We start from the raw sequence: 14057 nt of genomic DNA, 5'->3' as shown, positions 1-14057 counted from the left end.
TGTGTGTGTGTGTGTGTGTGTGTGTGTGTGTGTGTGTGTAGGATCTGACAGCTGCCCTGGTTGCCAGAGTTCAGGCCGGTCCAACTGAGGTTGCGGAGGAGTTGAAGGCTCGGCTGGCACTGAAAGAGAAACTCTTTCAGGAACTGCTGTCGGACCGCAGCCGCCAGTCCAACGAACACCAAGCCCAGGTCCAGAACATGCTGAACACTCTGAGCTCCAAAGACCAGTACCTACAGGTGAGTCATGTTGCTGGTTTTGTAACAGTTACTGAAAGGCAAAAATGCAACGGTGTGCCCAACAAAGCGCTTTCAACCTCTTCATTCCTTCTCTCGCCTTTCCCTTAGGACTACTCGTACAGGCTCTCCCTTGTGATTAGCGAGCGGACCGTCCAGCTGCAAGAGCTGCGCAGACAGCTGTCGTCAAGGGAGCAGGAGCTGCACGAGCTGAGACGGGACAAGGAGAGAGAGACGGGAGGGGAGACGGAACATCTGCGGAGTCTCCTCAAAGAGAAAGAAGCCTTTATCAAGGTACCTGTTCATTCGTTTCCTTTGGCCCCCGTCCCCCGTGCTCCACCTCCTGTACACCTGATCCTCACCGTACACTTCATTGATCAGGAGCTGATGCAGGGCCAGGAGGAGCCGATGCAGCCATCCACTGAAGAGAGCGAGGCAGAGATGGAGGCTCTCCAGGAGGAGTTACAGCTGGTACTGAAGAAGGAGAGGGAGGCTCAGGTATCTGCGTGGACCCTGTGATGATGCATAAAAACAATCCTTTTTTAATGTTTTTAAAATCTCAAGTCATGTCTTTGTGCCTTTTCCCTGCAGAAGGAGCTCTCTGCTCTGCGTTTATCTTTGGCTCGCCAGCAGGACACTAGGGACAGCACTGATCATCAAGTAGGATTTTGCTTCACTCTTTTCCCATTGGGTAGCATTTGACCGTTTGAGCTGCTTGATAATAGGTATTTAATATGTGTCCTTCCTCCTCTACCCTGCCTGATGCTCTGATCTAGTGTGTGCTAGAGCAGCTTGTGTCAGAGTACAACAAGCTGAATGATGCCCTGAGGGCGGAGAAGAAGTTATACCAGAATCTCACGCTCGTTCACACCAACAGTGACAGGTAGGAAAGCTGCACCCAGGTCTGGTTTCCTATGAATAAAGGAAGTTGCAGGTGTTTTGTTGACTTTTATTTTTTCCCCAGTTCTGAGAAGATCCAGGCCCTCCACACCGAGCTAGATTCGATTCTGGCACTCCGCAGACAGCTGGAGGAGGTCCTGGCCAGGACCCGTAACATGGCCCTGGCGCTGGAACGGCCCGCTAAAAGGCAGCCTGACTTTGGAGGTGGGGATGGGCAGGGTCCAGCCTCCAGGGCTGCAGGGGGCACTGTCACTAACGCTCTGTGACGCTCTGTCTGACACCAGCACTGCTCCGTGACACTCTTTATGTGAAATGAAGCGGCCTGTAGCCACCGATCGTCAGATTTATGAAAAAACATGGCAAAAAGTGATTATGATCAAGACAATTCTTTAAGTGTGAATAAAAACCTAAATCGGTCTTTAGGCAGCTTCATCGAGATAGCACAACCAATATTAACAGTATCAGAAGCCTGTTCAGGTTAACCTCAATGGTACAAAGTGGCAACGTGCAACCCAGACTTATTTATTAATGTTTTGTGAGTGTGGTGTAAATATGTTTTTGTATTATTTCAAAAAAAAAAGAAAAAAAGGGCCTGTATTGCTTTGCAGTGCGATTGTTCTGTATTGCCATGTCTGTGTACTGTCTCTCACCGGTGTCACTCTTCCAAGCCTTACTGTCACAGTGAAGTTACGTCTTGTTGAGGAAACTCAAGCTCATGCCTTACAGTGAAACGTCTCACCATCCATCATTTGTTTTTCTATCACCTGTTCGAAAGTGCGATGTGTGCTCTTAACAAGGCCCAAGATACAAATCCCCAAAAGATGGCCGAGCAGTTTCCTTCACTCCATCTTCTACCTGCTCTGTACTAGATAGATTTGAGTTTAGACCGATAGATATGCATGACACATTTAGTTAGTCTGCTTGTTGAGCTTAAGTTCAGCTTGGTACCAAGAAAGCAGGAAAATAAAATCTTGAATAATTTTACTGTCTGCCCTGTGCTCTCTATAAATATCGGGATGTGAATGCAAGAACTAATACTAGCCCATTCAATATCTATATTACTGTAGGTAGAGTAAGATTTCTTGGGATTTGTGCCCTGATCTCTCATCCAGCCCCAGACATGGAATCCTTGCCAACACTTTTTTTTGTATCTTTAATGCAACAGAAATAAAAAAAAACAAAATGTGCTGGCTTTTTGTCAAACACACTTCTGTTTGTCGTGTTTAATTGGGAATTTGTTTGAAGAATATCCCAAACCTGAAATTCAATTGCTCCTTTATATACCTTCTTTCTTTCCCTAGAGATCAACCCACAGTGTGTTGTCTTTTTGAACCATCCCTATGTCATCTTCAGTCTCCTAGTTTGTCCTAATATCTATATTCACAAAATAAGAACACACATGTTATAAATGTGGGAAAATTCAGTTTTTGTCTTTTTTTTATATAAACATAAAACTATAATGTGTAAAACCAGACATTTCAAATCAAAATGAGTGTTCTTTCCCTTCATGTCCGTGCTCCCTCATGCATGATATTGTGGCATGGTTTCTGTGTTTGCATGGCTGTTCGACTGTAACGCTCAGTTAGAAATTCACAGTAAAATGCCACATTCACTGAATAAGGGAAGCTCACGTGAGCCCTTGAACTCAACATCCCAGATCTTAAAAAAAACATGAAATCCATATTTGAATAACAAATACACCCAACAACCGTTTCAAGGTTTGCCCCTTTCTGTGTCCCCAGTATAAGACTAGTGTCAACATGTAGTGCCACAGTGTGTAAACAGGGCCCCGTATTCAGTCAATCAGCTCACAAAGCACATTGTTCAATATATAATAACCCAGCAGTTGGCTCAATGAACGCCCTCCTTCTCCCTAGCAGCACTTAAGATTTTTATTTTTAATACCTGTTTTAGGGTGGAGACATTTGCAGTAATTAAGTGTCTTTGAACTTTATCCGGATTATGAAGTAATCCCCTAATAAACCCCAAAAATGCACTGAGCAACTGTAGATTCACACCCATACACACATGATACTACACACTGTGTTTGAAGTGTGTGTGTTGTGTATTATTAGGTCCTGTTATGTAAAGTAATCTTCCTGCCAGTCATTTTTCCACTGAGCCTCCGGCGGGTGTACAATACTTTTAACAACGCACAACAAAGGACATGCATTCATATTCAGTTTTGGCACAACATCATCAAATTTGACAAATGATGCAAAGATCCATAACAGTTCGCAACTCATAAACGAACATAAAAACACACACACTTGCCCTAGGTTGCACTTAAGTGTGTTTTTGGCCAGCAGGATACGTATGACATTACATAACATTTCCCTTTAGTCCCATGACTTACAAAGCGGTGATTCAGCATGTAAATAGAGTTCAGGAAAGAATGGGAAAGAAAGTCAATGCTATAGGGAGAGGGGGGAAAACAGCAAGAATAAGAAGAAAAACAGAGGATTAAGATTTAAACACGAGGATATTGTCCTTATACGGTTGTTGTGTTTCCAGAGCTCAGCACAGAGGAGGAAGAGGAGGAGGAGAAGGAGGAGGGAGACGACGAAGATAGCAGCAGTGATGAGTTCACGGACAGCATAGAGGAGGACGATAATAAAGTGACGGCCAGAAGTTTGGCCTCCATTCAGGTAAAATACAAAATTCTGGTTAAATCCCTTTAATTTTAGCCAGTTTGTACATAGATCTCATACTAACTTAAATCTTGGAGAAAGCCCTTTACTTTGTGACTTCATAACAAATGTCTTTTTTTCTTGTGTTAAGGTTTGTGAAACTGAGGTTGTGACTAGAGCGCTGGTGTCACAGAGAGCTGATGTAAAGCAGCTTGAGGACGTGAAGAAGATACTTGAAGGCCAGCTTGAAGAAATAAGATCCCAACTGGAGAGGGATGGATACACCTCCGTGGCTGAGCTAAGGTGCATTTTTGTCGCAGAGATCCTGGGGAAACTTTAGGTTTGATTGTCGATGACAGCTTCATCATGCATGTGTCTATTTGTCTTTCTTTCCGTGTCCTGTCAGGAGTGCACTGCAGAGGCTGCAGCAGGAGAACCAGGCTCTGAAAGAAAGCCGAGGACTGAGGAATCCCAGGAGTCTGAATCAGGAAGAGGAAGAAGAGCAGGAGGAGAATATTGAGAAAGAAGATGAAGAGGAGGAAATGTCTCCAGTGCCGGTGGGGAAGCCAGGTCATCCGTGTGTTAGTCTGAGTGACGAGCGAGGGAAGAGGCACCGCAAGAGGCCACGCTGTGTGACGCCCTGTCATCTCACGCACCAGCCCGACACGGTAACGCATTACACATTTAACACACACGTTTTTTACAGTGTGTTCTGGGGACAGGCAGCTAGCAGATAGTGAGGAGATGTTTTTTTACAGTGTGTTCTGGGGACAGGCAGCTAGCAGATAGTGAGGAGATGTTTTTTACCGTGTGTTCTGGGGAGAGGCAGCTAGCAGATAGTGAGGAGATGTTTTTTACAGTGTGCTCCGGGGACAGGCAGCTAGCAGATAGTGAGGAGATGTTTTTTACTGTGTGTTCTGGGGACAGGCAGCTAGCAGATAGTGAGGAGATGTTTTTTACAGTGTGTTCTGGGGACAGGCAGCTAGCAGATAGTGAGGAGATGTTTTTTACAGTGTGTTCTGGGGACAGGCAGCTAGCAGATAGTGAGGAGATGTTTCTTACAGTGTGTTCTGGGGACAGGCAGCTAGCAGATAGTAGGAGATGTTTTTTGCTTAGAACACCTTTAAAGAAATAAAGTTACATTTTTAAATGTAATTGGTTATGAAGTATCACAATTAACATTTCATTTTGAGGGTGGTAATTCTTAAATAACGAATGCATTGAACTGATGAAATATTTACATATTTGTATATTGTAAATATTCCAGCTCACACTAAGTAACTTCAATGTTTTTAAGCACATTAAATATTTTTCCTTTGAAAGTATATTTTGATAAAGGGACAGATGAATTTAGCAAAACTGCTTTGGTACGTTGCACCTTTGTGAACAAGCATAGCAGATTTGAGTAAAGGTTGCAGGATCAGCGTTGTCCCCAGGCCCTGTTCTCCCCTTTTCATCACTGGGTCTCATTTACAGTCTCTATGTAAGGGTGTTTTGTCCTTTTTCTTCTTTTAGTCCTGTTACCTCATTGCTGTGCCTGCCTTTCTTTTAAAACATTAACAGTAAGAGTCTTGGCATAAGTGATTCTAAGCGTGTCGCAGTTGCTAAAACACGTTACTGTTGCAGGAGGTGGAGCCTGCTGGTGACAGCAGTGAGGTGGGGGCGCTGTGGCAGGATATAGGGGAGGGTGTCCGTGAAGAGGCGGCCCGCCTGAGCTCCAATCTGGCTCTGAGCCACCAGGAGAACAGAGAGCTGCAAGAAAGGCTGATGGTGTCTGAGGCCACGGTCCACGCTCAAGCTGAACAACTGAAGGACTACCGAGATCTGCTCAGTGAGTCACTCTCAGGAACATGTATACTGGAATGCAGACATGTTATTTGACACTTATAATATCTAAAAGGTGCTCAGAATCTTGGTCAAACAGTGATTTGTTTGTCATGTCTCTGCAGCGGAGACATCGGTCCAACAGGCCAGTAAGCAGGTGCAGGTGGATCTCCAGGATCTGGGTTATGAGACTTGTGGTCGCAGTGAGAACGAAGCTGAGAGAGAAGACGCCAGCAGCCCAGGTGACAAAGAAATCCCTCTCTCAAACTATAACATCCCATTTTCGACAGTAAACTTACTAATCCTCATTATGTCTCTTCATCTCTACCTTCAGAGTTCGACGACCTGGAGATGTGCACGTCCCTGTCCCATCAACAGGACTACGAGGGTGGGGGCGGTAGCTGGTACGCCGGCAGCAGCAACACAGCCGCTTACGAAATGGGGGATGAGTCAGCCTCTCTCCAGCGTCTGGTCCAGGATCTCCGCTCACAGCTGAGCCGCTGCCACAAGGTGATCCGTGGGCTGCAGCTGCGTGTCCGCTCCCTGTCCACCACCAGCGACTACGCCTCCAGCCTGGAGCGAACCCCACGCAAGGTACTGTTCCATTAACCTGCTGCTCTACAGCACTGGTCTTTTAGGTTCGCATTCATTTACTAATGCTTTTATTCTCACCTTCTAGGTAAACTGGGCCTTTGAGACATCACCAGCCCCCAGTGGTGTAGAAGAGGATGAAGGCTGGATGTCTGACACCCAAGGGATTCGCTCAAGGCCTAAGCCCAGCAGGGAACTGCAAGAACTGATGACACGAGTGGCATCACTTGAGGCTCAGCTGAAGAGCTCCAGACTGGAGGGCAAAGGCCAAGCAGAGGAGGGGAAATGCGCCACCTGGCCTGGGTGAGTGGACAGAGAGCCCTGTGGACCGTAACGTCCCTTTATTGTATCTAGAATCAGCCAACGGATGCACATGAGAATGATTAGTCGTCTGACTTACAGCCCTCTATTAATACTATGGTTCTTGTACTCCCTTCACAGGAAGTACAACTCTCTGATCCAGGCACAAGCTCGTGAGCTGTCCCACCTGAGGCAGAGGATGAGAGAGGGGCAAGGAGTCTGTCAAATTCTCACCCAACACCTGGGTGATACTACCAAGGTACTGCACACCGTTCTGCACCGACTCAAGGACTCATTAAGCCACATTTGATGTCAGGGGAGTGGGGAATTTTTAGTTGATCTGCTTATACCTGCTCAAATTCCCCAAATCTTCCAGGCCTTTGAGGAGCTGCTGCGGGCCAATGATATCGATTACTACATGGGTCAAAGCTTTAGAGAGCAGTTGGCACAGAGCTCTTCCCTGGCACAAAGAGTGGTCACCAAGATCAGTGGACGTAAGGAACAACTCCCCATGTCTTCCATTGTAGAGAAAGACAGTTCATGTTAATGGTTTCTCATTTTTGTGGTTATTTTATACATAAATTGTCCTTTTTTTCTCTTCACTACGCTCTGTCTTTCCTGTTTCACGTCCATAGGTGAACATGCAGGGAGCCATGATGACGAGACCGGCCACGAGTTGCTTGCCCTGCGGTGAGTCAGTTTGGTAAAGTGCTTTCAAAACTGAAAAATCGTAACTTCTAAACCGTTGCAACAACAAAGCCAATGGTCAATCAGAGCACCTACTCTGTTCTACTCCATCCATCCATCCATCTTCGTCCGCTTGTCTGGTATCTAATTGCGGGGGCAGCAGCTCCAGCGGGCGACCCCAAACTTCCCTTTCCTGAGCCACATTGACCAGCTCCGACTGGGGGATCCCGAGTTTTTCCCAGGCCAGGTTGGAGATGTAATCCCTCCACCTAGTCCTGGGTCTTTCCCGAGGCCTCCTCCCAGCTGGACATGCCCGGAACACCTCCCTACGGAGGGGCCAAGAAGGCATCCTACTCTGTCCTAGTGATTAGTTTAACTTATCGTGTGACACACTGTGACACGCCACATGGCTCCTTATGGTGGAGAGGGGTTAATCCACAGCATGGAACCCCGCCTCCTTAATTGCCTTAGTTGAAAGGACTTACAGTACAGGTGTCCCACCAGCTGGGCTTAAGAGGCTCAGTGTGGCTGTGTGACAGTCCTACTGTGTGGCCTCATTCAGTCGCCTCCAAGCTTAGTCGAAGACTGTTTCTGTTTCAGACTGTTTCTTTGGAGATTTTGTTTAAAGTCCACTTTCTGAGTACTGATATTATTTATTATAATAAGGTAGAAGACTCGTGACTAGAACCAGAAGAGGTCATTTTTGCTGGATCTTTACCGACGAGGCTTACCCATCTCAGGCTATATTGCATCAAAGACTTTTTTTTAATCTTTGGTTTCTGGACTGGACTGATGGCGCGATGGCTCCTCTGTGGAAATCCGTGATTTCTAAGAACAGCTCCATATACAGGGACTCTCTGTGGTCTTTTTCTACGGCTCGTGGCCAAGCAAGAGAGACGGTTTTTCGTAGGTTGCTGTTGGAGAGGGACAGGGAGTTCATGCTTCGGCAATTCAAACAGTAAGGGAAGTTACTTAACAAAGGCATATTTACTTTAGGAGCTCCAAAAAGCTAGGTAGGTATAAAAAAAGATCAGTCCAGGAAATGTCAAGCAGTTATTAGTATCCTATTGTTAACATCCCTTTCCTTTCATTAATCAGCTTAGACTGTAATGGTTGATTCTCTCGTGTGCACGTGCAGGCTGAGTAAGGAGCTTCAGCAGAAAGATAAAATCATCGAGTCCCTCCAAACCAAGCTCCAGCAGCGCCCGGAGACCCCGTCCAGCTGCCATGCTCTCTCTGAGACCACCGACCAATCAGACAGAACGTCCCTGGTGTCCGACGAGTACAGAACCAACGAAGACCTGGAGCTGTGCTCCGATTTAGACGCCAGGGAATATCAGGAGGAGCACCGGCTGCTCCAACCAGGACTCGGCTCCGAACAAGACGGTAGGTCAAGTTTATTGTCCCGCCTTCTCCATATCTGTAAACGGCCTCTACTATCCTCTCACTTTCCATTCCCCTCCTTTAGTCAATCCATCTATCCCTCCTCCTCATGGCTTCCTCAAGACCTCCAGCAGCTGTCCCAACATGCTTTGCTCAGCCCCTGTGGGCTTGACCAGTCAGTCCTCCAGAGGTATGGGACTCACAGATGGCGATGACTTGCAAAGTACCCCCTCCCCAAAAGAAATCCCATTTTCATTTTCTTCTTCTTCCTCCTTCATATTTTTTACGTGTCACTTCCTGTCATTCTCCTTCAGCCATTTTCAGTGAGCCTGTCTCCTACTCCCTCTCTGTCCCCTCTGGCCCTGACGTCTGGGGTAGAGAAGTCACTTCTGACCCCCGGCCCAGGGCCCTGTCTGTGATCGCTGTTCGCCCAGAGCTGGACACGCTGTACAAACAGATGAATGCGCAGGACAGGGGTGAGGGACCGGGGAGGAGGGGGGTGTTCCATGTGGGAGCAGTGTAAATAAAGACATATTAAAATCCTCTGTTGTCCTGTGAGCATTTTCACATCATGTTAACACACTTTACTCTGTGTGTGTGTGTGTATGTGTGTTGCAGACTTTGCAGTTCCCCATGACAAGCCTCTGTTCCCTCTCTCACCGGGTGCCCACAACCAGCACGACCTCTCCAGCTACAGCCATCTATCCCATCATGCCTTTCAACAGTATCAGCTTGGTGGCATTCCCAAAGGCCACTCGCTGAAGTCCGACTCAGGTCTAGTGACGGGAGGGACTTTGTGGGACATGGAGAACATGGTTCAGCAGGTTGGAGGCTACTCTGGACCATCGGGACACCAGCAAGGAAGCAGCCATGCAGGTGGGACTCCATCATGTTTTCTATTAATAAAGTACACTTGACGAAGCAGACAGAAGAGTCAAATGCTTACAATATTATTGTTACGCTGTTTGTCTCTAGGGGTAAATTTAGTAGAGGAGCACCTGCGGGAGGTGAGGTGTCTCCGTCAACGTCTGGAGGAGTCCATCAGGACCAATGAGAGGCTCAGACAGCAGCTGGAAGAGAGACTGGCCTTGACTGGGCGTGATGGAGGTATTGAAGCCCTCACTGCAACATTGGCACTAATTACTCCTTATGTAAGAAATTGCATTAAATAGCTCTTTTTATTTTGGCCAGGGGCATCAACAAACATCTACATTCAGGGTCTGGACACAGTCACTCAACTGTCCAATGAGATCAGAGTCCTGAAGGAAGAAAACGTGGGTCTACAGTCACGCCTGCAGGCCAGTACAGGTACTTCATCTAAATGCCAACTAAAAGTTTCATGGTAATCATCTGTAACATATGCGACTGACCCACTTTGAACCCTCCTCTTGCCTCAGACACATGTGAGGAGGTGGTGCAGTTGCGGGAGACGGTGTTTACGGCACGTGCCCGCCTGAAACAGGCAGAGCTGGAGGCAGAGCAGTGGAAAGAGGAGCTAAGACGACTTCAGGCTCACAGCCAGGAGCAGGGACAGCAGATACACGCATTAAGGCAGGATCGGCAGGCCAGTCAGCAGAAAACCAACAGGTTGGTGTGTGTGTATACAGACTGAACCGAACAGTGGCTCGTGCTCGTCTGTGTGCGTAGCTATCTATTCTCTTACTGTAATGTACTGCGATGTGTCCTCAAGGCTCCAGCATGAGGTGTCTCTCCTGCAGCAGCAGCTGTGTGAGAGCAGAGAGCTCATCCACTCCCTGCAGAGTGAACTACAAGTGTACGATCGAGTGTGTTCCAGCACAAAGGCCAACAAAGGTCAGTGTGAGCTATAGCTACTACACTCGCCACATTAATATCTATCTATCTATCTATCTATCTAGATGCCTATCTTTCTATCCTCCCATGTGAAGTAAAATACTTTGGCGCCATCTAGTGATAGTATTAAGAATGGCATTGGGTAGACCAGGGACACTGAGATGAAATACAGTGCTGAAGCAGATGCGTGTCCAGTCAGACTGTGCAGTGGTTGCGTGTCCTGTCTTCAGGCTACCTGTGTGAGCTCCCGGGTCTGCCGGTGGAGCTGGGGGAGCTGCTGGGGGAGGTGAGGAGCCTGCGAGCCCAGCTCCAAAACAGCGTCCAGGAGAACAGTGCTCTCAAACAACTGGAGCTCCACAAGCAGCTGGAGCAGAAACTGGGCGTGGGATCTCCTCGGACCCCCTCCCTCTCCGCTCTCACTGCCAGCCCCCAGAGAGAGAACTTCTACAGGCGACAGCTGCTGCACGGTGAGACGGACGGCGGCTCCTGGATATTACGACACCAACATTAACAACATGTCTGTGAAGGCTCTGTGTGCTGTGCTGTGGTTTGCCGTGTGCCCAAGCCTGTATCTGTTTACTCCACAGACCCAGCTCCGTCTCCACCCGTCAGGGACATTGGTCTGTTTAACTGTGGGTCCCCCGGTCCTCCCTACTCAGACCTGGAGGATAGCCATAGCACTGCCAATGGTGTGACTTAAACTGCACTGCATGTCTTTCATTTGTGGACTGGTTGTATTGCTCTCTGTAACAACAGTCATTTCTAGTCTTAATTGCAATGTGCCTGACAGAATATAGTTTAAATCACTTCTGGACTCCTTAACATTCTCTCTAAATACAATAATGTCTTTCAGAGTCCAATTCCAAAATACAATAATGCTCTTTTACGTCCAGCAGACCCTCTTGACCCTCACTCTGAGCTGGAGGGGGACGCCCCAGACGGATCGTTTGCGAACCGTAACGGCCGCCACGCCATCGGTCATGTGGATGACTTCAGCGCTCTTCAGCAGCAAGTCCTAGAGGGACGGAGCCTCGTCCAGCGCATGGAGACGACCCTGCAGGCCTGCCTCAGCCCGCCGCTGCTGGAGAGCAACCAGAAGCACAGCAACGAGCTGGTGAGAACCAAAAGACCAAAGAAGATCTTTTTTTTAAAGAAATAAAGGCAACAATGAGAGCATAGATCTCTAACTGAGCTCTGTAAGCAGGTCCTGGACTATGGATGGGTAAAAAGTCTGCTGTCCAACACCAAGACCCTGAGGCAGATCCTGGAGGAGGCGATGTCTCTCCTGAAGATGTTCTGGAGAGCTGCCCTCCCCAGCACTGATCCCTCCATCCAGAACCTTAAGAAGGTTTGGGACACATAGTGATATCTTTATGACTAATCTGATCTTTGAAAGTATAAGTGGAGATACAATATATTTGTGTTATTGGCAACGATTCCCATTACACAAAAAAACAAAACCAACAACGTATTATTCTCTAACTATAGTCCCCAACATGTCAGCCCCATTTGTTACTTGTGAAGAAGTAAATCCTTTAACCTTTGTGTTGTCCTGGCGGGTCAAAAACAGACAGAAAATTTGACATTTTTGTCCCTTTTTCAGACTTGAAAGTGATCAATTGGATTTGCAAAGAGCATTGTATGGAATACAATCCATATTTTGTGGTCATTTGGTTAAAAATAAACCAATATTTCAGATATAGACATATTTTAAAGGGGTCAAATTTGATCGGAGGACAACAGTAGGGTTAAACAGGTCACAAATTTATATTTTCCTTTTCAAACAAGGTTAAATCATTTCCTAAATACAGAATTTTAAACCTAAAATAAAGTGCATGTGCATATTTATACTCATACTCATGTTCATATTGATGAAGGACCACGAGGAGCACGAGGAGGACTCAAGATGTGTTTTTAATTGGTTTTGGACAACAATGGAGAAATAATCTATATTAGGCTACACAGACGATACTACTAATATGACAGATTTATTGATACGAAAAATATGTTATATCACCAGATCTATTAAAAGAGCTGTGTGTGTGTGTGTGTGTGTGTGTGTGTGTGTGTGTGTGTGTAGGAGCAGTGTATGCAGGAGGAGATTGTGTCTCTGAAACTGCGTATGTCAGAGCAGGAAGAGGTTCTTAAGGGGACGATTCAGAGACTGAGGAGCACCAGCCGCACCAAGGAGAACATGGAGCACTTCATAGTCAACCAGTGTAAGTGTTTCTGGGCATTTGTGTGTGTGAAAGAGAGAGAGAGAGACATGGCGTAGCAGACAAAAAAGCAGTAGGTCTTGGATGCACAGAAAACAGGGCCCAGAGTGTGAGAAGAAAGACATGTAGAGAAGGAGAACCTAATAAGGTAATGTTTAAAGTTACAGACTCTAAGCTTGTCCTTTCTGGAAAGTGTAGAAAAGTTCCAGGTTGAGTACTGGACAGGGAACTCCGCGTCCACACTCTTGTCTCTCAGGTCTAAAAGCATAAAAACCTTAAAGAAAAGGTGTTACTGTGATTTGCTTGTTAATGTTTGCAGGACATCAAGTTTTGACATGTGTAGGGCTTTTTATCGTCATCGCGATATCAACTATCGCAAAATTTCAATTTACCATAGAAGCAGGCACATTTTTAGTTTTAAAGACCAGTTATTTCATGAATCAGGATACTAAGCATCCTGATAAAGTTCCCTTTCCCTTTGGAATTAAAATACCCCCCCCCCCCCCCCCCCCCCACATGATTGCATACCCTTTACCATACATAGAAATTGGCATGGTTTTATTTCAGTTAGTTTAATAGCTGGTTTGATTTTCACTGAAAGATGATCTTATGGAAAGTTCACCAGGCTAATTTCTATGTATGGTAAAGGATAAAAGATGATGAAAGGGGGGGGGGGGGGTATTTTAATTCCAAAGGCCAGGGGAACTTTATCAAGATGCATAGTGTCCTGAATCCATGAAATAACTGGCTTTTAAAATAGGGGTGTGTATACTTATTACCCCCTGTATTTTATACATAATATGTATTTATTTCCAATACATTATTCATTCACAAAGAAAATGTGTGTCCATAAAAAGTTGGATTTTCCTAATTTATTTAAATGAAGGCATTAAGATCAATATCCAAAAGATGTTTTTTTTTATTCCTCTTTTTAATCAACTTTAGCACGGGTGTGTAAACTTATACAAGCCACTGTACTGTAAATACACTCATATAGTGCTTGTGTAGTTTTGTAATAACACTCTAAACATCTTTCTTGTTTTTGTGCAGTGTCGAGGACTCGTGATGTGCTTAAGAAAGCGAGGACAAACCTAGAGGTAAGCAAAAAATTCACCTTCATGTCCGGGATATTAGACACGATGTAGGATGTCAGTGTGCAGACTCCACAGGTCACCGTGATACGTGTATCAGTGTTGTGTCCTGATGTCCCTTTGGTGTCTTTATGATGCGTGTTCATCACTTTTGGCTTTTCTGTCCCTCTTGTTCCTTCGTCCTGCATTTGTCTCTCCTCTCCTCCTTTAAATCCCCCCCAGAAGAACGAGCTGAGACTTTCCTCTCTAAGCTCCTCCTCTTCCTCTCCTTATGCTGGTAATTGTTTGACATTTTGTGACTTTGCAAACAGGTACATGTTGTCCCAGATACTGTATTTCATTTTCTGTAGTGGTTTAGGCCTACTGGTCAAACTGTAGGTGTAAAAGCAA

At 46.1% G+C, this 14057-nt stretch overlaps 1 protein-coding gene across 1 annotated transcript in view; it reads left to right on the top strand.

Annotated features, from left to right (window-relative positions):
• The window catches only part of LOC117954387 (myomegalin-like), a 42611-nt gene that overhangs the window by 26776 nt on the left and 1778 nt on the right, over positions 1-14057 (top strand). Inside the window, 31 exon segments of the mRNA XM_034888143.1 lie at positions 1-236; positions 345-527; positions 615-731; positions 825-893; positions 1010-1116; positions 1198-1337; positions 3648-3781; positions 3915-4066; positions 4170-4431; positions 5390-5594; positions 5713-5829; positions 5922-6181; positions 6267-6481; positions 6620-6737; positions 6855-6972; positions 7114-7168; positions 8304-8551; positions 8634-8738; positions 8863-9024; positions 9167-9424; positions 9524-9655; positions 9740-9856; positions 9946-10135; positions 10239-10360; positions 10591-10827; positions 10948-11049; positions 11254-11474; positions 11565-11708; positions 12441-12579; positions 13627-13673; positions 13890-13944. The exon segment at positions 1-236 is cut by the window's left edge and continues 277 nt beyond it. Coding sequence (XP_034744034.1) covers positions 1-236; positions 345-527; positions 615-731; positions 825-893; positions 1010-1116; positions 1198-1337; positions 3648-3781; positions 3915-4066; positions 4170-4431; positions 5390-5594; positions 5713-5829; positions 5922-6181; positions 6267-6481; positions 6620-6737; positions 6855-6972; positions 7114-7168; positions 8304-8551; positions 8634-8738; positions 8863-9024; positions 9167-9424; positions 9524-9655; positions 9740-9856; positions 9946-10135; positions 10239-10360; positions 10591-10827; positions 10948-11049; positions 11254-11474; positions 11565-11708; positions 12441-12579; positions 13627-13673; positions 13890-13944 — 4767 coding nt within the window.

This window comes from Etheostoma cragini, chromosome 12, assembly GCF_013103735.1.
Source record: "Etheostoma cragini isolate CJK2018 chromosome 12, CSU_Ecrag_1.0, whole genome shotgun sequence".
Classification (NCBI taxonomy): Eukaryota; Metazoa; Chordata; class Actinopteri; order Perciformes; family Percidae; genus Etheostoma; species Etheostoma cragini.
The sequence above is the reverse complement of the archived record's forward strand: the minus strand, read 5'-3'. Positions and strand labels throughout refer to the sequence as shown.